The sequence below is a fragment of the Melopsittacus undulatus genome, chromosome 3 (assembly GCF_012275295.1).
Source record: "Melopsittacus undulatus isolate bMelUnd1 chromosome 3, bMelUnd1.mat.Z, whole genome shotgun sequence".
Taxonomy (NCBI): Eukaryota; Metazoa; Chordata; class Aves; order Psittaciformes; family Psittaculidae; genus Melopsittacus; species Melopsittacus undulatus.
The window spans coordinates 27,553,699-27,579,377 of NC_047529.1; the positions used below are offsets into that span (position 1 = coordinate 27,553,699).

A 25,679-nucleotide genomic window follows, 5' to 3' on the forward strand; every position below is an offset into this window, starting at 1 on the left:
GTCTCACCATTAAATCAAACATCCCCATCACTTCCATATGTCAGCAATGAACAGTGCCAGCAACTGGACTATCAATTCAGAATTCCCAGAGCTGTGTCACCCTAACCCTAAACCTCTTCCCTGACCCTATTTGCAGCCTTTTGGTACTTAAAAGGGCCTATAAGACAGATGGGGGAGACTTTTTACCAGGCCTGTTGCAACAAGACAATGCATAATGTTTTTAAACTAAAAGAAGGGGGATTCAGATTGGACATGAAGAAGAAATTTTTTGTAATGAGGTTGTCCAGGAAGGTGGTGGATGCCCCATCCCTGGCAGTGCTCAAGGCCAGCATAGATGGGACTTTGAGCAACCTAGGCTACTTGATATCCCTGCTTATTGCAGGGGGGCTGGACAAGATGACCTTTGTAGGTCCCTTTCAACCCAAATGATTCTATGATTCCTTTGGGTTGTTTGTCTGTTACTTGTACCTCTTTCCTTTTGTGTGCATGACACATTTCACCACAGTGTCACAGATACAGCCTTTAAAAAGCAGCCCCCTCCAAAGCAATATTTAGCAGCTTCTTTTAGATCCAGAGTGGAAGCCGAGATATGTACATTCCTTGTCACCACAGTGGGAGGCACTTGGTAGGGAAGGAGGAAATCCTTTACATCCTCCACTGTTCAAATCCTCTGTAAAGCCCAGATGATTAGATACCAGATATTAGTGCTTAAGTGTTTCTGAAGAGTGCTTTGATAGTGCAGAGAGAATGGTAAGAAGGAAAATAATGTCACCTTCCCACTAACCTTCTCTATATTTGGATACTGTCTTTTGCAGAAGCTGAATCACAAAATACTCCCCTCTCTGGCACAGAATACATAGCATGCTAACTACTATCTGTGGGTGGTAATAGTGGATGGCTAAATCAGCAAGCACAGAAGGCATTAGAGAAGGAGGTATAAGCTGTAAGAAGTCTGTAAAAGAATGCAGGAAATGCCTTTTACTTGGTTTGCTACTACATTTTGACGTCAATCCCCATGATGGAGAGCTCTATTTTCTTACCACATCCAAAGTCAGCAAGGAAATATTTAGACCATCTGCATACATGATGGGCTTGGGCCATTTTCTCACAAAGGTCACTGGGACTGGAAGCCTCCCACAAGCAGCAAGACAAGAGGAGGGTGGAGCTGGGACCTGGGCTCCCAGCTCTACGCATGCATCTAGGATAAACAACTACAGCACAAAAAAGTTGTAGCACAGGATGCCAGTCCCACCCAAACAGTTTGTAAGTAACTGCATTTTAGTCACACACTAAGTGCGTATCTCCTCTTATAATAGGATGTGCTCCATCAGACAATGCAAGCAAGTTTCATCATATATGAATGATTATGTATATACTCCATGACAGAGAACAGTTGCCCTTGCACACATGATAGACATGTGTATGTAGACAGGATACAGTATGTAGGTACCTTATGGAGCAAAAGTTTAGCAGTGAAACAACACTCAGGAGTATGATGGTTCCAGCCAACTAGCACCTGCACTTTGTCAAAGTTTTGAAGGCTTCTGTGGCAAAGGAGAATGTTAAGAAAAAATGTGAATTATTTTTATTTATTATATACTTTAGGACTTTTTTCAGTTTCTTGGAGAAAATGGATGTCTAAATACTAGCAGAGCAAATTTCAATTCTAAAACACAGAAGTTAGCAGATACTTGTTATAAGTTGTTCTGGTATTTGGTTACAGGAAAGATTTCAATCCACCATCTTTAGTTCTGAGTTACCATAGAAAATCTTACACCTTTGAGGATGCATTATGCTTCAGGTCATTAAACAGCACTGTATTTTCTCTTGATCAGTTCAAAGCATTCCTTAATTATATTAACTCCTTTCAGCCAACACCATTCCTGTTTCCCTCCCTCTCCCCAAAGTGTCCTTGATAGTCCTGCACATCACCAAGACAGATGTCCATGCAGCACGAACTTTATTTATAAAGGATGGATTAGGCTTAAATGTCACAATTCTTTAAAAAAGTTTAAATTAACTAATCAACTGGTGAAAACAGATAATACTATTTACATAGGACAATTGTCACCTTCCCAAAACTTGAACTGAATTCTCACTCTGTGGAAACAAGGACAATGAGATATAGAAACACACTGATTTCTAGCAGTTACCTTGTAAATAGAGATCTAAGTCTCTCAGACTTACAGAACTTACCTTTTCCCTATACATGAACCTAAATTAGCTCTCTGGCACAGTCATACTGATGTCTGCTTTTCAATGCCAGTACTGTAATGGACTCAGCCACCTAATGGCATTGATATCAAATCAATGATCCTCCTACTGGTATATCCAGCAAGAAAAGACTGCCTAAATATTCAATGTCTTCTGACAACATCTACACTCATCCTTCCTGCACCTGAACTGATTTAAAGTTAACACTGATTTTATAAAGACAAACAGGAATATTGCAGCTCAGACAGTGTTTCCAAAAGCCTAGACAAAAACTGTGATCACTGACTTCACATTTAGAGTGTACAAAATAGTCTGATGCCTGGTGCCGTTCTATAACATGTTATCAGATTTTCACTTGAATTAATCAGAAATGTAGTCTCTAATTTCTCTCTCTTTTGAAGCACCTTGGCAATAAAATATCCCCGTAAAGTGTATTAGGAGTGTTTCAGAACAGTCTCATACATTGTCTTGAGTACACTGTGCCCAATTTGAAGTCTCAGCCAGTACAAGAATTTAATCAGAAACCAGAAAAAAAAAACACTGTTCTAGATGTAATAAGTCACTTGCAGGTCAGTCTCACTATTTGATCTCTTCAGTTACTCAAGGTAATTTCAGCTTCAGGTTTAAAAGTTCAGATTCCATTTAAAAATCTACTTTCTTGACTCTCTTCCTTATGCTAATAAAACCAGGTGTATAATTATGCTTCTATCCCCAGAGTCCTGTGTGGACTCAATTCAGTGTGGCACCTGTTCCAAAAAATTAAGGCTCCAACTGAGTTCCCACTATTAAAGAAATATACTTTACAAATCTTCATATAAAAAGCCTACTTGGCTACTGCTCAGTAGCAGTATACTAAAAAACTGTAACAATTCCTGTTGCCTTGTGCCAACTGTTAGATAAATAAGACTTGTAAAACAAAATCTGTTCCTAAATTTACATTACCTATTTCTGGAATATACAAAAAGTTTTCTAAAGCTTTTACATATGAATTTGCACATGGTCTTTCCTGTCATAAAAGAAGTGCACTCATTGATCTCTCTTCTGATCCAAAATTATTTCCACCGTGCAGAGTAGTAAGTTTCTGCATCTCTCCCAGGAGTTAGAAGTGACTTTCATCAGAAAATTAAATTAGAAAAGTCACTTCAGTGTTTGGAAATACGAGCATATATTGTCTAATTAGATATCATTCTAATGGACAATGGAAACCAGTCCTGTTTCGGTCCAGAAAGCAGAGCCTCTTGAAAGTTGTTTCATGAGATGGTGGCAATTAGTCTCTTGTATCATTCAGGAAATGTGTCTCTTTTCAATTAAATATGTCGTCCAGTCAGGAAGAAAAGTGGTCTGTCCTCTTTTGCATTGGCAGTCTGGAATTCATCCCGCAGTCGGAACTGCCATTCATCTTCCAGCTCTAGCCGGACAACAGTCTGGCGAAGAGAATTGCGATCTTGACAAATTACACACAAAGTGGCACCTAAGTAAACAGTTAAAAAGGAAACCATGTGAGTACCCCCTTTGTTCTCAGATCACCCAGCTCCCTCCACCCCTTAGCATGTAGAACTCCACCACTTTCACAATAGGAATTGCAAACAAGCTTGGGATAAGTGAAGACACTAAAGAGCACCTATAAGAAATCTGGAGAGGGTCTTATTTACAAGGGCCTGTAGGGTGATAGTACAAAGGGGAATGGCTTTAAACTGAGACAGGGGAAGTTTAGATTAGACATTAGGAAAACATTTTTCACTGTGTGGGTGGTGAGGCACTGGAACAGGTTGCCAGGGAAGCTGTGGCTGCCCCATCCATAGAAGTGTTCAAGGCCAGATTGGACAGGACTTTAAGCAACCTGGTCTAGTGTAAGGTGTCCCTGCCCATGGCAGAGAGGTTGGAACTTGAGGAGCTTTAAGGTCCCTTCCAACCTAAACCATTCTGTGTAGGACAGAGGAGAGCTATGTTCAGCTGCCTATTTACCAAGATCTTCTTGTGTAACTTGCAATATATCTAGTATTCAAGTTAAACAAAACTATAAATACATTCCCTGCTCTTTAAGGTAAAGAAGGGTAAATCTGTCAGGTCTAAGTAGGTGGTGATGGGAGGTGGCAGAAAACAAGGTGAAGCCCTACATTTGTTACTGTTCTAGACCTACTAATCGTTGCCTTGTTGAGTGAAACCCCCATTCAGCAAAACACACAGTCAGTAACTGTGGTGGCTGATTCAGCTTTTTGTGCTTTGCTGACCAGAAATGATCTACACATGTCCTTAAAACTAATCACAAACTGTGTCACTTTTCGGATTGGTATGCTTATGTGCTGACAAAAAAAAAAAAAGAATATGGTCTGTATGTGTACGGACACAGGCAAGTCCAGAATGCCAAAATAAGATATATCATATTTTGGTAAACAATATCAACTGTCAGTTTAATTTACATGCATCACTTCCTGGCTTCTGAGAAAAGTGCTCAGTTAAGAGGAAATAATTATCTTGCCAGCATTCAATAATCTGAATGAGAGGTAGTGAGGTAAGTGGAAATGCCCAAGATAATTAAAGAAAAAAAAGCTGAGACTATAATAAAAAGAAACAAGACAGACAGTCATGGGGTGTTTAATCTTCATGGGCAGGGTTAGAAAATCAAGTAGACTGCTAAGGGAGATGGAGAAATCCCAAATCAAATACACTTTGTGCTACAGACAGTTAATGCTGCCTGGTACATGCAAAATTAAACTGATTGATAGCCTCTGGTCACTCAAAAAATGCAGTACAAAAGCAGCACTGCTTTCATTTGCAGTTACTCTGATAGCCTGTCCTGGGTTCAGCGGTAGCAGTCATTTTTTCTCCTTCTTAGTAGCTGGTGCAGTGCTGTGGTTTTGACTTTCGGCCTGGGAACAGTGCTGATAACACTGATGTTTTTAGTTGTTGATCAAATGTTTAGCCTGACCAAGGATTTTCTAAGCCTCATGCTCTGCCAGGCAGGAGGGGAAGCCAGGAGGAAGCAGAGACAGGACACCTAACCCAAACTAGCCAAAGAGGTATTCCATACCACAGCACATCATGCCCAGGATGTAACTGGTAGTTACTGGGAAGGGCTAGTTCACTGCAGGGTTGGACTAGGTATTGGTTGGTGCTCGGTCGGGCTGGGTATTATCGGTCGGCGGGTGGTATTGTATTCTTTTCCCCTGTTATTTCCATATCATTATTATTATTGGTGGTAGCAGTAGTGATTTGTGTTATAACTTAGTTACTGGACTGTTTTTATAACAACCCGTGGGAGTTACATTCTTTCAATTCTCCTTCCCATCTCTCTGGGAGTGGGGGCAAGAAAAGGGGGGGGGAATGAGAGAGAGACTGCATGGCTGATTTATGGGTGACTGGGTTTAAACCACAACATAGCCTTGTTAGAGAAACTACAGGAAGATTAAAATGTGGACACTGCTCCAGAATGCACATAGACACGGGCTTCAGTAGCATGTGCAGGTAAAAGCACTGCACACCCTGATTTGCACTTTGCTACACCTACCTATATGAAACAGTATTAACTGCTACAAAGAACACAGCAGTTCATAACAACTCTGCCTATTTCAAGAAGGCATTTGCCAAAGTGTTTTTCTTCTGATGACAATTATAGCTGTGAGTGAAAGAAATCCCCAGAGCGCTAAATGCCTAAGTAGAACAATTGAAAAGAAGCTTGAAATGTGACTGCCTGGGATACAATGGAAGTTATTTGTCTCCACTGCTATCCAACATCATAATGACTATATGGAGAAGCTGGTTATTAGAAATGAATTTTAAATGAGACAGCTTTTATTTTCAGGGATAGTAAATAGATTTTGATGTAGGCTTGTCCATCATCTATTGCAAATTAGAAAATCTGAAAGACACAACAGACAAATGCGTCATGCATAAATCTTAAATACTAAGTTTTCAAACATAAACTAAGGAGTTATGCATATACACAAAGCATAATGATACAGACCCCACATTCCTCCCTACTTAGAAATTTGCAGAACTTATGACACTGTTCAGTATATACCAGTTTACTACAGCACAGAGACAGCACAATGAAGTATTGAAGATGGGTGGGCCACATAAGACAAATATGAATACTTGCATGTACATATGCATGCATGTATATTTTTGTATGAAATGCTTTTTTCCCCAGGTTCCCAGAGACTAGATTATATAATTTCCTGTAATAAAATTATCACAGCTTACCTTTGAGAAAATGGAACTTCTTCAAAAAGCTAGCTACGACAAAGGAGTCACAGAGGTATAGCAGGAGACCACTGAATATCAAACCAGAGGAACTGATATTCAGAGAGTGAGGCCGAGAACTCACATAGCAAACTGCAATCTGATCAGAAGAAGGGAAAAAACATTAACATTTTTCAAGGTTCTATATAAAGCTAAGGTTTGATGTCAAGCTTTCAGTATTTGCACCTATTCAAATTCAGACTCGCTTTCCAACTCCAGATATTGCGACCTTTGTAGTTCCTTCCTAAACATCCCTCTACTTACTAAAAGTCTACCTAAGAACACTATTTATAAATATGCATTAGCCATTATTATTTGTTACTGTTATTATCACAGAATCACAGAATCCCAAGGGTTGGAAGGGACCTTGAAAGATTATCAAGAGGTTTAGATATAGTAAGGTTTGAAAGTTGTAGTAACAGTGGCTCCCCACAGCCATAATGTTATGATCTGTCCATCACAGTTTATCTATCCATGAGTAAAAACAGTGCAGTTGGACACAAGAAGGACCCTTTAGAAATGCCTGATTTAATTTACATTATGACAGGATTACTCTAGTCAGTAGAATTGTGCATATATAAATGGAAGAGCTTTTTTCTTGTCTAATTTGTTTTTATGGTTACTTCCTAAATCCATTAGGAACCAGGAATATTTGTAGCACTCTTTCAGGATTCATAAATTTTAATTAAGAAACCTTCCACACAAGGCTTTGTTTCCAACTACTTAGTTGTGGCAGACCTTCCTCTGGCATAAATCAGCATGGTCCAGGGGAGGACTGATACTCTGGCCCAGGATGCCTGTATTTACCCATATTCCTTCAATCCTATTGTACCACTTTCCAGCTCAGGTAACAATTCCAGAACCAAATTAAAATCACTTCATGTGCTGAATGGGTTTCAGCTGAAAGGTAAAGACAGTAACAGTATAACGCCTTCCCACAGAGTTTATTGTTTCAAATATGTGAAAGCATAGACCCGTAAGAGCTCAGCCAGAAAGGAAATTAAGAGAAATAGCTAAAAATGTTCTAGGAGCAGCATATATGGGAATGTTGTTATACAGCTGTTTTGGTAAGTTTAGCAAATCCAGCAAGACTGAATTTCACTTAGTATTTAAGGCAGGTGAAAAGGTAAAAACAATGTCTCTCTCCTGAATACTACCATCTTGGTATCACATTTCTATTTGACCTACATTTGAGTTTAAGAATGACCTTGGCTTTAGATCCAAACTCGTGGATAGAGGCAACATATAATGTCAATTTATCCCATTCTGACCCTTCTTGATATTTACTCCTCTGCCTCAGCTAAAAATCAAAAGTGAACTCAAACATTTGTGTTTTGAAGTGCTTTCTAAGGGCAAGCTAGTATTTATAAAGCACTCTTGCAGAATAAATTTGTTGTAGGAATGGTCGAATTATAGTAGAGTGAGAAAATACTCCTGAAAAATGTGCTCTGTGTTAATTCAGAATTTAATATAATTCACAGACTATATCAGTATTTAGGACAACTCTGCTATAGTTCTCTATGTACTTTGTTTGAAGACTCTAATAGTATCTCTATGGGACTAAGAAATTGATTTTAACATCATAGAGATGTAATACCTGATTTATCAAAGGCTGTGCAACTTTCACTAAGGAATGCATCAACAACTCATCCAAAACATAGCCTAAACATTTCTAGAACCACTTAAAGATTATTTTCTTCAGTACCTGTGGTCCTAAGTTAAGGTAACAGTCCACAGATAGCACTGGATGGCTATAATTCTTCAGTGAGAGAGGGAAGAAACGATGGCTGTGATACTGGAGGTATTTTTCAAGGAGCAATTGAGCAGGTGCTGCCAAGAAGGTATGCTTGCTGTCAGGAGCACAAATGTACTGAGCAGGGGAGACTGAAACTGGAGTGTCAGATACCTATGAGGAAAAAATATTTCTAGTACAGATCAATCCTGATCAATCAAGTTGCACTTATCTGAATTTTGGGTTGTATAAAATATATCTCTACCCTACAAATCTAAGATTTACATAAGAAGGACAATCCTTCAGTCAAAAATACCTGATAACCAAAAAAAACTTCAGAGTTTCACAGAATTATATTTGCATTTATAGAATCTTTGGAGGTTTCTTCAAACTCAGAGTACTCCTACACATGAAGGCACATGAAGATGAGAAATTCAATAGCCACTGATAAAAAACTCACAGTGAATGGTTATGTGGCTCATAAAGAGACATTTTAAGTGTTTTCGAAGGTTTTAAAGGAAAATTATTATGGAAGGGTGCATTTATGCCGAGAATATTGTGGATTTCAGAAATAAGTAAAAAAACACAAAACCAAGTGGCAGACATACCCCATTAATGACAACTGATGATGCACCAAAATATGTCAGGTCTGCTGGTTACAAGGTACAAAAAAAAGAAAGCAAAAAGGGAATTTCAACAACTATGAAACAGAGGTCTCAGTTCCCACCTTTGACTTAATGTGGAACGATCTCTGTCCTCCTACTGCAATTTGCTTTTTCATGACACTGAAGTGATTGAATCGACAGATGAGGAGGCCAGCACTGTGGACGCGCAAGTTGAAGTCAACATCGTCACATGTAAATCTGGAGAGAATAAAATCACAGCAGCTCAGAGAGATGCGTCTGATCACACACGAACAAATGCAAGCACTCAGGATCTTTTATCAGCACAGTAGAAAGGACAGGTGTCAAACATACTGACCCTCCACCAGCGCCTATCAGTCAGGAAAAAAAGCTTCAGCTTTGTAATAACAATTATTACAAAGCAAGTGGGATGATGTGCAGAACCATTTGATTAACATCCAGGACTTGTATTTAAGAGAGCTGAGCAATTACTGCAACAGCCAACAGCAGAGAGAAACATGGCATTTAATTGCAGGGGTTTAAAATCTTGGCTTTGATCTTAGCAATATTTACATGGATTTTTGGTATCCCTGACAGTCAGTGCCTCTGTGTTTTAAAATGTACTTTTCTTCTCGCCAGCCCAAGTTTGGACTGCCATACAATACGTCAGGCTCAAGAGCACCCACACAGAGGATTATGGCAAGCCACGAATGGTATGAAGACACAGGCAGGAAATGGGTGGTTTGATCTGGCATTCCTGACATTTTAACATTGCTGCCTGGACTCATATCATTTTGCTTTTGTTGTTCTCTTCATTGGCCCTTCATAATGCTTCATAAAATAACACAGACATCCTATGAGGATAGTTCTATACTAGGAGATGCATGGGAGCAAGTTTAAAGTGCTCTTTTAAAGTGTCAGATTGGTGATGATAGAAATGTGGGTCTTCTGTTTATTCCACAGAATAATGAAAACAGAATTGCTTCCCTGCACTTCCAAACCATCAAGGGCTTTTGTAAAGCTTCCTTTATTCGGTTCATTATCTCTACTGAAAGATGCTATTGATTCACTTACCTGTTCTGATTGTACTGTACATTCTGTGTCAGATCAACATTCAACATAATGAAATCATGCACATGGCAGCAGGAGAATGGTTCCTTGATCTCAGCAGTGTTTGTTTTACTGGACCATTTCCTCATCCCAATTAAGGCATAGTGAGTGACATTGGGAGTTGCTTCAATATGTTGCAGAATATGCTTCAAAGAAACATTCCTTTCAGTCCACATATATTCGCTAAAATAATTATGAAAATGTGTTAATTTTGAAGTATATAGAGAACATTCAGAATCTCATTCAGCTGAAGACCAATTCTTAACAGTTTAAACTAGTTATGAGTACCAGGCAGATAACTTCAGTGCTGTCTTTACTGCAATTGTCTACCTAATAAAAAAAATTAACTAGTGGTTATGTGGTGGGGACTGGTATGAAAAAATCTGAAACTAAGTCTGGATCTTTCAAAATATTCACTCAGGTATGTAAACTTTTAAAGTTACCTGGGTAATGTTCCAAATGACTCTGGGAGGGTTGCTGACTTTGTGCCATGACTTAAGTGCAAAATATAAGATCCTCCTAGCCCACCCTAGAGTCCATAAATCTCAGTTTTCACTGAGGTAAGTTCTCTTTGAAGGTTTGCTGTAAATCCTGCACAGCACCATTCTGGGAATAGGTAAAAATATCTAGTACAAACAGTGTCCTAAAGTAATGAAAACAAAAATACTTGTTTGGGGATTTGGGGAGCTAATAAAGGAGCCATAAAGACTGGGACTGACAAAAGGGCCAGAGCAGTTGCAGAATTTGCAAAGAAATGTCTTTTAGCTCCCTTAGAGAAATCCTGTTAAAAACATACACCTGAACACCCACGCTTGGCCAGTGTATAAGGCTTTGTTAACAGAGTCTGAAATCTGCATTCCAACTAGCTCCAGTTCAAACCAGGGTCAAGCTATACAGCAAAGGCTGCAGTGCCCTTACATCCTGAGGGAACAGGAATGAAAAAACAGTGCTATGTGCTATGCAATGGCAGATATGTAGGGAAAATACTTTTCTCATTAAACAAATATTATTCTCTGCTTGTACAGGGTAAAAGTTGTAATATATCAAAAGTAATTTCAAAACTGATATGCAGTGAAAGGTTAAAAGAGACCAGCTGAAAAAGCGTATGTTACTCTATTTACCTTTTCCTGTCTCCTGAACAATCAACTTCTACTGCATTCCACATAACACACGAATCATCTGAAATGACAATGAAAGGCCAAATGTCCTGGGGTTTTATCCCCAGCTCCTCCTGCCGATTTCGTTCAAGCTCCAAGTTATGGTAAGACAACTCTTTTATCAGGAAGTGTGCAGCACCTGAAACCAAGGAATTAATCCATCATCTTAAAAGCAGGGGCAGTAATTGTTTGCTTTTAACTCAGAAGCCGTTTGAAGTGAGTATTTCTGCAGACTAAGGTATGAATTGCTTTGAAGATTTTAACACCCTAGCACTCCCCAGAGCCAACTTTGACATTTGCCAAGCAAGTGACTTAGAGGATACCACTGGAAAGCACACAAAAAGAAACTTGACTTCTGTGGTAAGGATTTCCTAGTGTCTAATCAGTTTAGATTAGGTGCTAAGAAACCTTTAATCTTGAAATCTTTTTTATTCCATTCAGATTAATTTAACCTGACAGATATTGGGCTCCACTAGCATATCTTATTGCAAACATCTGGAGATGTTGACTGAGCAGCTGAGTAACATGGAACCATTTCCCTATATGATCTACTTTGAATTTTTTGTCACTACTGTTGTATATAAGATGTTCCAGCAGCAAAAGCAAGGTGCTGAATATTTCACAGATATTATATTTAGCAGAACCTATCAAAGAGATGTGCTTAATCAGAGCATCACTCCCCATGCAAATAACACATAAATCATTTCCACAGGGAAACAGAGTAGGTAACTCTATGTAAGCTAACACCCTCAGCTCCCTCTAAAATCAACTGGGCAGAGTGTTTCTAGGGTGCAATTCATCTAGCTCATTTTAGGTGACTTGGATTAAGTGAACTGCATCTTCAACTGTGACATACGGTCTTCAGAAAGAATCTAGATATTAGACATGCTACAAGGTGAGCGTCCACATTTTCTACACTTACCTACTCCTGCACTGTTGAAAATGCTTGGAAGAACAAGCATGATGTGGTTGGGCCAATACTTCTTATATATGGCCATTTCATATTCCTTGACAACTAAAACATGCAAATGACTGGCTCCATCCATTGCATGATATAAATTGAAAAGTCCATGTTCATGACGACCAGTGGTGGGAGTAAAAGTGGGGCTTTTTATATAATCTTCACTCTGTAAATAGAAAGAGGTGTGAGCTTCTGTGTTAAGCTGGAGGATGTTTAACCAAGGAGAAACACATTCTGCAGGAGAATAAATCAGGTTCACCAACACAGAAAGCAGGAAAAGAATCCACATGGACTCAGTGCACAGTTCTGACTGTGTAGCCAAACACAAGTTACCAGGTGAGGAAGAGCAGGTTTCACCTGCACGTTGAACAGTTGCTGCTGTGCTGCTGCCTGGGCTCTCCCATTTCAAACTTGAATGGCACATAAAAGCCTGAACTGGAGGGTAGTATTGATCAGTTATTTTTTACTGGAAACAGCTTATTTTCTTTTAGATAGAAGTGCTACCGCTCACTACTGTTCCCCAAATTGCTTCAATATTCCAAGCAGCGTGGCCTGAGCAAAGCAGAACCTCATCTTAGACATGGATATTAGGAGTCACTGTGAATACCAACTTCAGTTTGCATAGCCTGTCAGATAGATGATCTTACAAAGTGTTTTCTACAAGTGTGACATGACTCTTTGGGCTGTTTTTAAGCCATGACAGATTCTTTGAAAGCTTTATTCTTATGTGAAAACAACTGAGTGTTTGTGCAGAATGAAAAAGGATAATCCACTGCCTTCCACTACTCTAAAATATTGCTTCCTCTTAGTAACTGTATGACAAACAGTGTCTCTGAGGCTCATTGCTGAACTTTAACATCTTAAACCCATAATCAAGGACCTTTTGCTGCAGATAAGAGTGTTTATACTAAAGGATCAACCTTGATAATGAGTACAAGAAAGAGCTTATTGTTGGCTTGACAGTTTTGCTTCATGACTCCTTTTCTGGGAGAAAATACAAGCTTAGAATGAAGACATCTTCATTTTCTCTTGCCAGCAGGAGCAGAAGTGTGAAGACTCCCAATTTAGCAAATTTTAAAATTGGTGGCACCTCTCTCCTATGTGTGGCTATAAACAAATCATAGAATAGTTGGGGTTGGAAAGGACCTCAAGATCATCTAGTTCCAACCCCTTGCCATGGGCAGGGGCATCTCACACTAAACCATGGCACCCAAGGCTCGATCCAACCTGGCCTTGACCACCGCCAGTTGTGAGCATTCACAACTTCCTTGGGCAACCCATTCCAGTGCCTCACCACCCTCACGGTAAAGAATTTCTTCCTTATATCCAATCTAAACTTCCCCTGTTTAAGTTTTAACCCGTTACCCCTTGTCCTGTCACTACAGTCCCTAATGAAAAGTCCCTCACCAGCTTCCCTATAGCTCCCTTTCAGATACTGGAAGGCTGCTATGAGGTCTCCATGCAGCCTTCTCTTCTCCAGGCTGAACAGCCCCAACTTTCTCAGCCTGTCTTCATATGGGAGGTGCTCCAGACCCTGATCACCCTCATGGCCCTCCTCTGGACTTGTTCCAACAGTTCCATGTCCTTTTTATGTTGAGGACACCAGAACCGCACACAATACTCCAAGTGAGGTCTCATGAGAGCAGAGCAGAGGGGCAGGATCACCTCCTTTGACCTGCTGGTCACGTTTCTTTTGATGCAGCCCAGGACACAGCTGGCTTTCTGGGCTGCAAGCACACAATGCTGGCTCATGTTAAGTTTCAACATCGATCAACAAATGTAATTATCCATCTACCTTATCTGTGACTAGCGGTAGCCTCATGCTTTCCAACTGTCTTCCTGGTTGGCTAAAGACAAAATGGTGCTCCTTTGACTTTGGAATGATAAAATGCAGCTGAATCTCTTCTCCCAGCATAGAATAGGAAAAGGCAAATGCATGCAGAGTGGACTCATAAAGCTGAGAATGAGAAAATATGGGACAATTCCAATGGTTAGAGTCAAACTGCAAGGTCTCACTGTAGTTAATACACATTTATAACATTACCAAACAGACCACAATCACTGTGTTGCATTAGACTTTACCTCATAATTCCCTAGGTGCTAAACGATGCCCCCTAGACCCCCTAAGCACTAAACAAAAAAATAAATTAAACTGTTCCCTCTTTTGAAACCATTGTTTCAGCTTTGTCTTGGAGATGGAACCAATAACATACAGGTCACACTTGGCTTCAGATATACTGGCACATAAATCCCAGTATTTGCATTGCTAATACCTTCTTCCTCACATTCTAGTAGGCAGGAAACTGAAATACTACTACAAATAACAATAGCCTATATGCCACATATAGACTAGTCTATGCTGGACTACTCCTGCAAGTAGAATCTTTTCCAGTTTACTCAGGTGAAAATGTAGGCAAGCCCCAGTGGGAAAAGTTTACTGGTCGACTAGTTTTAACTGGTAGTATACATGTAGAATGCAGATTACAGTACTGAATAAGCTAGTGTAAATGAGGCAAGCATCAGACCTCTGATGTCCCCAAACCTGCAGTCTGGTCAAGGCAGGTAAAACCCAAACAAGATCTGTAACTCATCTGGTTTTAACATATACATAAAACTTCTATGCCAAAAAATACAGTGAATGTACACAAAACTGTGCTTGGGCTGTGTCTGCCTCAGTTTCTGATCTGCAGAGTAATATATGGAAATCTTTACCTGGTACGTGGGATTGAAACCCATATACTGATGACACTGTTCACAGTGATGATAGGTGTTATACGCTGCATACTTGGACAATCTCATCCTGGTTGTTTGACGGCGTGTATACATATCCTCCTGTCTCCTGCTCATTGATCTGTCTATTAAGAAAAGAAAAAACTTAAATGTAACACATATTCGAGGCCAGAATTCCCTTATGACAAACTATGTGTCACTGTAATTAGCTTATAGGAACAGTGGCAGGATTAAACGCATGCAAAACAAATTATAAATTAATTCTGATCATAGTAGGCTTTATAAATTGTTTTGTACAGCAAATAGGATGACAGTGAAGTATCAGCAAGTTCATGATTATGATAATTCTGTACAGACTTCACATAAGGCTGAGGTGTAAGCAAAGTGAGATTATTAAAATTATTATTGTTGCTGCTGCTATTAATGCTTACAAAATTAATAAATAGTAAAAAAAGAGTCTTAGGACAGATATTTACCATCCTGTGATGGACATCACAGTAGATTATATGAAATCAGCTTGGAAAATTTAGTGATGTTACTCTTTAGTGAATATTCACATTTCAAATGCAAGGTGCATTTCTGATAATTTTGCTGTTTAAAGTTTAACAGGATTCTCACATTAAAAACAAATATATGTTCACTAATCTAGATTTTTCAAATTCTAACCTTCACTGTTTATAATCTGCAGCTTTGAACAAATCAGACTTGCATCTTCATATTTTGGGTCATGGATAGTGTAGTCAAAAGGCATCTTCTTAAATGTCTCCAAATCTGGCCACAGGTCTCCAGGCTGATGGTAGTATGGATCAGATTCTTCTTTTATATCTACAGTATTATTGAAAAATGAGAATTTATGCAATTACAAGAATTACCACTTTTAAAGCTCTTTATATTGCTATATGTGGGTTTGCTATGCCTACTATTCTTACATATTTTTTTCTTCCATTATTCTGAAGAAGCAATATTATTATGCATTAAGAGGTGCACCTTTGAGTAAATGTACCTTGTACCTCAATGCAATTCTGGCTTTTAAACCTTTGTTATCAGTTTAAGACCTCCGTAATCTAACTGGAGCAGCTGGTGGGATGATGATGAAAACAATGTCAAGGGTCTGGTAAGGCTGATCTACCTGCATACAGGTATTTGGGGTCTTTCAACTGACCACCGCATTTTTTCAACACTCAGTTGAGGAAAGATAAGCTATTCTCACTGAGGAACGGAAGCTCTTTTAAAGCTTCAGAACTATTACAGTAGTAAGTACAGTGCAGAGTTAAAGTCAGATCCTCTTTCTAGTGATAAGACCAGAATAAACAGGGATAATTTGCCCTAGGGTAAGAGGAAAAATAGTAAATTGTATTGGTATGATGTGCAGTGAAAACATGTCATTTTCTGAAACAGGTTAACTGGCACAAAAACCCAGACATACACAAATCCTCACAAAATACTGTTCTACCTTTGTCAAGAGGATGAAAGATCTGACAAGAGTGAAATGGACTGTAGTGAGGAGTCCAATAGGGGTCAGCTGTTAACTGCTGTAAAAAGCGATAACTCCATACCTAGGAGTATAGACTAAATTTGCAACAGGTGAGACCTTGTCTTTAGGTACCCAAAGTAAATATGAAACTCAGGTGGAATTAGTCAGATGTTGGAATTACCTTATGCCCTGACTGTGAGTTACCTCTGAAATCTTGCCTAAAGCATGAAGGTCTGATTGCACAAACTCCTTCCCCTAGCAGACAAGCCACCTTTTCCACAGGTTTTTCCATAAACCTGGGGGAACTGCTGCCTCTTTCAAGCACATCTCAGTGAGAAGGAAGACTTCTTGGTACTGCCCAAAAAAAGCCCTCAGGGAAAAATAGCTGAGGCACAATCACACAGTAAAATGACTGAACATCTCCTAGCCAGGGTCTGAGAGAAGCAACTAGCAGGCAGGCAGCACCCACTAAGAATCTCCATGGCTGACTGCAGGCATGCTTTTAGTGCAGAATTAGGCATACCCCATAAAATATCACCCATATTTTTCTATGTTATCCAGTCCTTGATTATGGAAATACATCTGGGAACACAGGGGGAGTAATACACTGTAAATAAAGGAAATTTGGACTAAAATCAGCTATTAAAGAGCAGGAATAATTTTCCTCCCTCATATAGTCTTATGTACTTAGAAAATATGACATTGCTCCTCGTGGTATAAATCTGTCAGAATTTCACTGATTCTTTGATTTAGCAAACAAGTTCATTCTAATTCTGAACTCAAACATAATGACTGGATATCATTTAACAGCCATAAATGCTGATGATTTCTTTCCAAGAAAAACAAGGTATGTGAATTTCTTACCGAATGGAAGACTAAATTCTAAATTATGAGTAAAATAATAAAATGTTCTGAATATCAGTTGAAGATCACACCAAAATTTTCTTAAAATATTTCAATAATGTAAATGAATTGCAAAGATGAACAGAATAGAACACACGACCAACTGCTTTTCAACTTCATGTAACAATTTTATACAGTCTCCAGGATACTTTTATGTCAAGAACTTACTAATATTGATTTCTTCCTCATCATAAACATCCACTTCTGTCAGTCTAATCAGCATTCGGGACAAAATACTGAGGAACTGCAGATAGGCACCTGTTTTCCCTATCTGCAAATGTAGAAATCAAGAAATACAAAAGTAAACTTTCATTTTTCAGCATGTTACTTTTCCACACATCTGGAAATTGCATGACATGTCAGAAGCATAGGGTATTGAATTACTAAATATAGTATAGAATTTACTGTTTTCCATATATGTCAAGTGGATTTCATTTTCTCTCAACATTTGGTAAAGGGAGGTTTTGAAGCTGAAACAGGAGTCGATAAACTTTTGTTTTGGTCAAAGTTCGGTATCTGTTGTCCTTCACAAACTGCACTTTAAACAGCTGCTTGCCAAGGGTGTGAAAGGGTACTGAAGGGTACTGCTATCCCTGCTGAGGATCCTTTCAGATACACATGGTAGACCATGGGCTAGCAGACAGCTCTCTGTTGTTCAGGAATAACACAGCCCATGGGACAAATGTCCCAGTCTGGGTTTTTACATAAAATCCATTGAGACTCATAAGAATCTTTCTACAGATGCTGGAACAAGGTTCTAAACTTGGCTGCAATGGCTGTTGACTGATGAGCTAAACAAAAACATCTGATCTTCTCACATCTGCAGCAAACTCAATACTTTGTTCTAGAGGAAAATGTTTTCAATGTTTTCTCTCTAGTCTAAGATTACCTTTATATAAACAAAGTTATAGGGTAATGAGTCAAAACTGTTGAAAGCCACAGGACTACTAGTGCTAGTCCCTAATCACTAAACTAAACCGAATGTACTTATGATATTCCATGCATCATGTCTTACCCAATCTCATTATCTGTCACATAAAAAGTGTTCAATACAGTGCTGTGAGCTTCATGAACTGTTCGATATTAGGAACACTGTATGTAAAATGGTGGCAGGAACTTGCAGGGATGTCTTCACAATTTCAGAATGCTCCTTTCCCAGTGGATCGGACTGAGCATGTGGCAACATTCACATTTGGACTGCATTCACTTCCATGTTTGCCTGCATTTACTGCAGTTCCTGGGGTTGGAACTAGGTGATCTTTAATGTCCCCTCCAACCCAAACTATTCTATGATTCTATGATTCTAAGATGTGAGCTAACTTACAGATAAATATATAGATCTATTCCACACCTGTCCAATTTTTGCTGCATTTCCTAAAGCTTTTTGTAAAAATAATGTATGTGTTGCCTTCTAATGCACTTAATTGTCCTTGTAAATATGCATCAAGTCTTCTAGCAAAATATTTTGACCAGTACAGAAAGTAAAATGTGTCTGTGAGAGAAGGATGAGTGAACTTTATTGCCAATTACCCCGACAGTGGGAATTATAACTCTGGTTTACTAATGTATCTACTTTTCTTCCACTGTTGATTTAATATTTTTCATTTTAATTAACAAATTGCTTCCTGATTTGAATTTTAGTAAAGTAATTGCTGCCTGATAAAGAAAGCAACTACTTCCTAAATTTTAAAATGTAGTCCTCTGGCAGTCTTATACTTTGGCTGTTATTAACACTCAAGATAGGTGCTGTCTGATGTTTGTTTTTATTTCTGCCTATATCTCTTCATTAAGTGTTAAGTCCATATAAAATGTTAAAATTACCAAATACAGATGTGAGTAAAGACTATTTAAGAAAGCAAAATTATTTCTTCCCAAAAAGAGAATGGTCATTTTAATTTCTCTATATTTTATTGTAATTGTTCACTAGAAGAAACACTGTATCGTTACACTTTAAACAATAAGCAACCAACTTTTACAGCTCTTTCTTTGGTTTGCAGGAGTTTTATGACTTTAATAGTTTAGTACTTCAGAGTTAAAATAGTAAAAGAAGCAAAGCTGCTTTTTCCACATACTGAAATTAATATATACCCCTAAATTTTGATATTTAGGAAGAAAACATGATACTCCTAATTTGATACTTGTGAATTTATTCTGTGTGAAACAGGTAAAGAAGTGAGGAATACAAAATTAATAAACATGTGAAGAGTGTCTTTTATGAATTAGAGTAACAATTGCAGGAAGTCCCAATATGGAAAGATCATTTATACTCTTTCTGTTCTACTGCATCATAAATTTGGGTGTACAGTAGAATAAAATCATTTATTAAACAACAGTATGTAGTTTCCTTTTGCAATGGATGGGCATAGAAGAGTGGATCGTGTGGCAAGTTAAATCAGTAACTTTCTTTAGGTTAACTCTTTGGGTTGATGTTACAATAACTGGCAACATGGGTCTTTCTTTGTTTTGGCATGGATCTTTTTTGACTTCTGAGATTCACAGGACATCTGTAGGCTCTCAGCAGGCATGGTGTCTCTTTCTAACTTGTTGCTTCATACTTCAGCAGAAAATGAGAGACACAATACTACCTTTAGCATGTAACATGTGCATTAAGTAGGATATATCTTGTTGAGAAATAAGTCCTAAACATTCTTGGAGAATTTAGAAGAGAAGAAACTTCTTAAGACTAGACCCATGACCATGTATCTTTTCAAAGTAACTAAAAACTCTTGGGTCAGCTTCTCATCTTGTAAATATGGCTCTGCTAATGCTGAACTGGCCTTCTCACATGTATTATTTACAACTGCTTCTATTTCTGTCTGCTGCATGGAGGAAACAGAGAAAACAACTTAATTACAGACTCCCAACTGTCCTGAAATAGATCATAAGAAAGCAGTTTTCTGATGATCTTTGATCTTTATTTAAAATGTAAATGCATATTCAACTTTAACAAGCTGAAATTATACATCAGATCTATCTCTTGAGCAAACTATCTTTTAGAACATTTTAATAGAGAGACTGACAGAAAGTGAACATTGCTGCAGCTTCCTTGTCTTTGAACTCAGTCTAGTAGTGTAGAAAGGAAGATTATTTTATTAGAAGGGATTAGGGAATAAAATATAAGCAATTTACTCTCCACTAAGAAAAAACAACCCTTCAAGTATGAATAATAATAACTAATCTCTTTTTATGAGATTATGCTAAAATTAAACAAAACAAATCAATGATAATACCTTGGTTTTGTTACACACCTGTGGTGGCCCGCTCAGCAGCAGCCTCCTTGGGTGATATGTGTCCATTCTGCCCTCATTTCTGTTGTTGTAGTCCATATGGATTGGCTTGGGAACCGTCCACTGGCGGTAGTATAGGGACTGCTCTGTGCAAGTCATCATCTTACTCATAAGAGGACGAAAAGAACTTGCCCATGTAACAGAATGGTAAGGCAAGAGGGAAGATGATTTGGGAAGTCCACTGCTGTCCGTAGAAGTAACAATGTCATAAACCAATTTGGGCAGGAAAACTATGGGAGGCTGTTTTGATGCTTTGGTCATGGAACATTGAGAGTTCTGTAGGATGAAGGAGTTATGGATAGGTGCAGAGGAAGAAGAGGAGGAGAAAGGTGAGGAAGATGATGAGGTGATAGAAATTTGGGCACTTTTTGTGTTTTGTTTTGTATCCAGCTGTTCAGCCACTGGTGGCAAGTGTTTGCTGGTTGTTTGTGCCCCTTTGTCTACTTTCTGCTTCTGCCTTTCATAGTTACTTGTAGTTTCTTCAGTGCTATTGCTTAGGGCTTGGTGCGGGGACTTTGCTGTATCCCCTGCTGCTATTAAAGGAGGAGAAGACTCACCACAGGATGCTGTAACTAAAAGAAAATTTATATTTCAATACAGTGCAGCTATTTCTTCTAGTCAATATCATAGTTAAACAAAACAAATAAAAATCATTTAGACAGAGTATCCATCAAACATTGCAATCTAACTCCGGTTCTAGCTTTCACCTTTCTTGTACAGGAATTCATAATGGGACTAGTTTGAAGTATTCATCTCAATGCAGAAAGTGGCTTTTAAAGTACTGAAGCACATAGGAAAGATGTCAGTGATTGTTTCTGTCCTCTACTTCCCCCTTCATTCCTTGCATAATGTTTTCATTGGATATTTCATCACTCAAAACAAACACAAAGTTACTGAAGCCATCATTTAAAGTGTAAGAAAATAAATATTCACAAGCTATTACCTCATCAGACTACAGAAATGCCTACACAGATTGACATCTAGAAACAGATCTCTGGATCAGCTCTGATCTGACACTCATGTGTCCACATCACTGCAGCACTTAATCTTATCTGGTAAAATGTGGTGCTCAAGTCTCTCTTGCTGCATAAAGCATTAATGCATTCATACAGCTTTTGGTCAGCTCAGAGTATATGGCACATTCTGAATTCACAAGTGCTGGCCTTGAATACGCCATGTAGATGTACCCAACTGCTAATTGCTGATTTTCTGAAAGTGGTGTATTTTTACCTTATATATTCTAACTACTAAGATATCTTTAAAGTTTAAGACCTTTATCTAAGTGACTTTGAGCATCTTTAATGCTTAGTGAATTACAAAAAGGAGATGCAAAGACTTCTCAGTCTTCAGAGTAGACTGAGAACTGGTTGAGGTATCAATCTCCACACGGTGCTAGGAATATCTACCTGAAGTTCAACATAGATAAAACCAGCCTTCCTCTTACGGTGAAAACAGTGCTGGTTCTCAACTCCCCTCTCCCCCCCCCCCACACACACATTTTGAACTAATAAAAGTCTGTAGTTTCTCTAAAGTATACAGTAATATATACTCTAGCTGCATATAATCTAAAGTAGCCAGATATAAAAGTGTCACTGACAGTGTGAATGGTTTCAAGTAAAACCACGGTGATGTCCCTCAATATACCAAGAGCACAGAAAACAAAAAAGGAAAAAAGGTTTCTTTAACCAGAGGCAAAATGAGGCCACAAAGCCACAGACAGGCCACAGGGACACTGTGGAACTGATGAGCAGCTCAACTTCAAGGAAAAAGAAATCTTGAAAATTAAAGTGTTGATGAAGCTTATCCAAATATTTTCAAGCTTTATTTACTTTTGTAACCAGCACTGTGCCTGTAGAAAAGAAACCATGGGCCAAATATTCATGTCACTGTGTTGAAAACGATAATTAGATCAAAAATTGTCTACTGTCACTGACAAAAATTAATATGTTTGAAAAAGCTGCATGAGATTGTGACTTCTAGGAAGTTATGGTATTCTTAATATTCTTTATTAATGTTCTTAATGTTACCTGCCTAAAAAGTATGTGAAGATATTTATCAGACAAAAGACCTGCAGTAGTTCTCGGCATCGCTTTGTGCTTCCTATATGAGTTTGCAGATTAAAAAGGAACCAAAGATTTAAAAATAATCTACCTCTGAAAGAGCTCTCAAACAGTGCAAAACAAATGAGTGTCCTTTCCAGAGCAAAACCAACAAGGTGCAAACACCCAGGAGAATAAACCTGCTTTTCCTCCTTCAGATTTTCAAAAGCTTTTAAAAGAAATGTGAAGCATGTTTCCTCATTCAGAAATTGTCCTAGCTTCAGTGAACGCTTGCAGCCACCATAGCACTAACTGAGGATTCATACCTCAGTGGCATGGGTCAAAGAGGGGCCTACTTTAGGTTATTTTTCAAGAAAGAAAAAAATCTTATTTCTTACATTTCAGAAAGCTCATCTTTTTTTTTTTCAGATTACCTTTAGTGATCCCATTAAAATAGGCCTTATCAAGTTATAGTTATTTATACCTTTGATTAGTTATCTAATCAGATGAATAAATGGTCTTGTTTATGTCCTAAATGTTATCTTAACAGAGATTATCTTAAGGTCTTACTGGAAGCTTTTGAAGAGAGAGATGAAGATGCAGAGTCATGGGAACGAGATCTTTCTCTTTTCATAGGACTTCTCTTTTCTGAAGTGGAACCTGTTACATGAATGATAATAAGGGATAAGAAAACCAAAATATAAGGTAAGTAAACCTGTGAGAAGGCACAGCTACATTGTCAAAGCAGAGAAAACTACACTGGAGTTTGCATGGGTTTTAACCTCATTCTGACACTGTTTTCAATACAGAGAGTACCTGTTGCTACCACGCAATACTGAATCAGCCTATGGTCTATTCTAACTATGCTGAGCTGCAATAGCTTCACAAAATCAATGCTGCAGCCAGGACCTTGTAATTTCTAGGGGTATCTCAACCATGTTTTTTCTTTCTACTAAAGTCTCACTTTTCTCACCAATCCAGTGTCGGAGAAACCAACAGGCAAAAAGCTCTATTTCGTGAGTAGGTTATGAAATTACCTCCTACCCTATACATTACAGTTTTGCAGCTAGATTATATCTCAGCTTTTGATGATGAAAATCCGTATTTGGACAGCTACTAAGGATATTCACTTGGGGTTCCTAGCTTAAGCTTCTAAGTTAAAAGGCTTTTTTTTCTGAGCAATTTTACCATAGTAAACAGAGACTTAGGCACTGCCAGCAGAAAGCTTAGCTTGTTAGCTTACCTCAGCTGTTCTGCATTGAACTCCAGGGGAGTATACCATACTTCATGGACTAGGAAATCAGCCTTACAATTCAGAATCGGATCACATATAGTCTCCTACGTTTAGTTGGCATACATCAACTAAATGGACAGAAGTCTGCATCACATCTAAAGTAGATGTCTATTGTAGACAATCTGAATATGACCTCGGTTATTTCATTCCTTTATGGAAAGCACATATTTGATTAAAGTGAGTTTTTTGTTCTGCTTGTTCTGCTATCCTTATTTTCACTGAGTAAGAAAGGGTAAACAGTGACCAGCTCTCTTCTTCCTCATATTATACAAAATGAAATGAAGACCAGCAGTTTGAGATTTAAACAACCTACAGGGATAAAAATCCCTTGTTTTCCACAGTTCCAAGGCACAATAGATGGTAAAGGAAAATGTAAAGAACTTAATGATAACTGATAACTCCCATCAACTATCACTCAATCTCTCCTCCCCCCCCCAACAGTTCCTGGGTAAATTGTTGTTGTTTGTTTACACATTTATATATTCTTAATTGCCCTCTTAAGAAGTAATAAACTCATCAAATCTGCAACGTCAATTTGAATTCATGGACATTTTCAAAGAGCACTCGGAAGTTACTATGTTCAGTATATTTTCTAGCCATACTATTTAATATCTTACAAACTAGAGACTATTCAGCTGTACTATATATTTTCCTTGGGAGGAATCTTCATCGTTGTCAGCATGTAAGCATAGGTTCAGGATCACCAGTCAGGGACCATTTAGGTGGAGTTGCCATGCTGTGAGGGACGGGATGTGGTCATCTCTTCCCAGATGGCAAAGCACATGCTTCCCTGATGCAGGAAGGGCAACTCAGCACTCTGAACAGGAGCATTACTGGATGTACCTACTACAGCTCTGTTTTGAGGCTGCTAGAACATACAGGGCAAAGCAGGGAGGGAAGGAGGGGAAGGAAGGGAATCAAAAAACAGGGAGAGAGAACAGACGCAGCAGCAGGACTGCAAGAGATTAAAATGCTGCAGCAGTAGCAGTCCCTGGGCAGAAAGGGTGGGAAAACACAGGTTCAACGAGGTGAAGCAAAACTGAGGAGCAGAGTTCACTCAGTAAGGCTAACTTCAGAAACCCTCACCAAACAAGTACCCACACAATCCTGCTTCTTCTAATATAACTCAACCATTTTACAGCTTCTTTTACTATCACTACTAATAATACCTTCTGTTGCTACTTCTTCATCTTCATTATCAGTGCTGCTTAGTTTCTCTGGGTCACTTTCTAACACATCATTCACAACTGCTTTCTCTGTGTGAACTTCTGAGCTCACAAAGTATGCTGCCAAACCAAGTTCTTGCTCCAAGGTTGTCCTTACCAAAGAAGATGAATTTATTAAACGTAGGTCACAATATCTCAGTGATCTGGAGAGAAACAAGAGGGGCTCATGAGAAAACTCACTGTAAACTCCTCCCTTACTTTTTTTTTACAAACACGGCCAAAGGAGAATTTAAACTACGGATGAGCTAGCACACAGTGTATCTTACGTGCTTAATAAATTTACCACTGTGGTGTATACACTTTGCTTTTTCTTAATCCAGTTATGCGCCTTAATCTAGTGCGCTGAATGTTAGCATCTGCGTAAGAAAAAGTGGAATCATTTGGATTATAAGCCTAACATACAGAATGGGATTCAACTGAACATACAAAAGCATTTAGTGTCCCATGGCATCCTGTCTTACTTCCAGGTGCCATGCCAAAAGACACTGATCTCTCCATACATCCTGTAGCATATGTGCCAGCATCATGCAGATGTTTCAGCTACCTTAAGATATCTACAGTAGTTATGCTTTTTTTTTTACATACCCTTGTTCTCTCCTCTAAACCAGGATGCTCATAGTATTTTCTGAATTTTTTATATCTCGCTATAAGCAGGTTATTATTACTAATATGGGGTTTGTCTTTATG

At 38.5% G+C, this 25,679-nt stretch overlaps 1 protein-coding gene across 3 annotated transcripts in view; it reads right to left on the bottom strand.

The window, feature by feature from the left end:
- Positions 1–1,945: 1,945 nt before the first annotated feature.
- Positions 1,946–25,679, bottom strand: part of GREB1 (growth regulating estrogen receptor binding 1) — a 52,039-nt gene continuing 28,305 nt past the window's right edge. Inside the window, exons 19-32 of one of the 3 annotated variants that reach the window (XM_005143306.3) lie at positions 24,936–25,135; positions 23,043–23,132; positions 20,395–21,005; positions 17,315–17,417; positions 15,436–15,594; positions 14,752–14,894; positions 13,835–13,996; positions 12,001–12,205; positions 11,043–11,217; positions 9,886–10,104; positions 8,916–9,051; positions 8,162–8,362; positions 6,418–6,556; positions 1,946–3,685 (exon numbers count right to left, since the gene is read on the bottom strand). In XM_005143306.3, the coding sequence (XP_005143363.2) occupies positions 3,522–3,685; positions 6,418–6,556; positions 8,162–8,362; positions 8,916–9,051; positions 9,886–10,104; positions 11,043–11,217; positions 12,001–12,205; positions 13,835–13,996; positions 14,752–14,894; positions 15,436–15,594; positions 17,315–17,417; positions 20,395–21,005; positions 23,043–23,132; positions 24,936–25,135 (2,707 nt within the window). In that variant the 3' untranslated portion in view covers positions 1,946–3,521. Of the gene's footprint in view, positions 3,686–6,417; positions 6,557–8,161; positions 8,363–8,915; positions 9,052–9,885; positions 10,105–11,042; positions 11,218–12,000; positions 12,206–13,834; positions 13,997–14,751; positions 14,895–15,435; positions 15,595–17,314; positions 17,418–20,376; positions 21,006–23,042; positions 23,133–24,935; positions 25,136–25,679 lie in introns of all 3 variants that reach the window. The other 2 variants (XM_031043938.2, XM_031043937.2) reach the window with 2 other exon arrangements.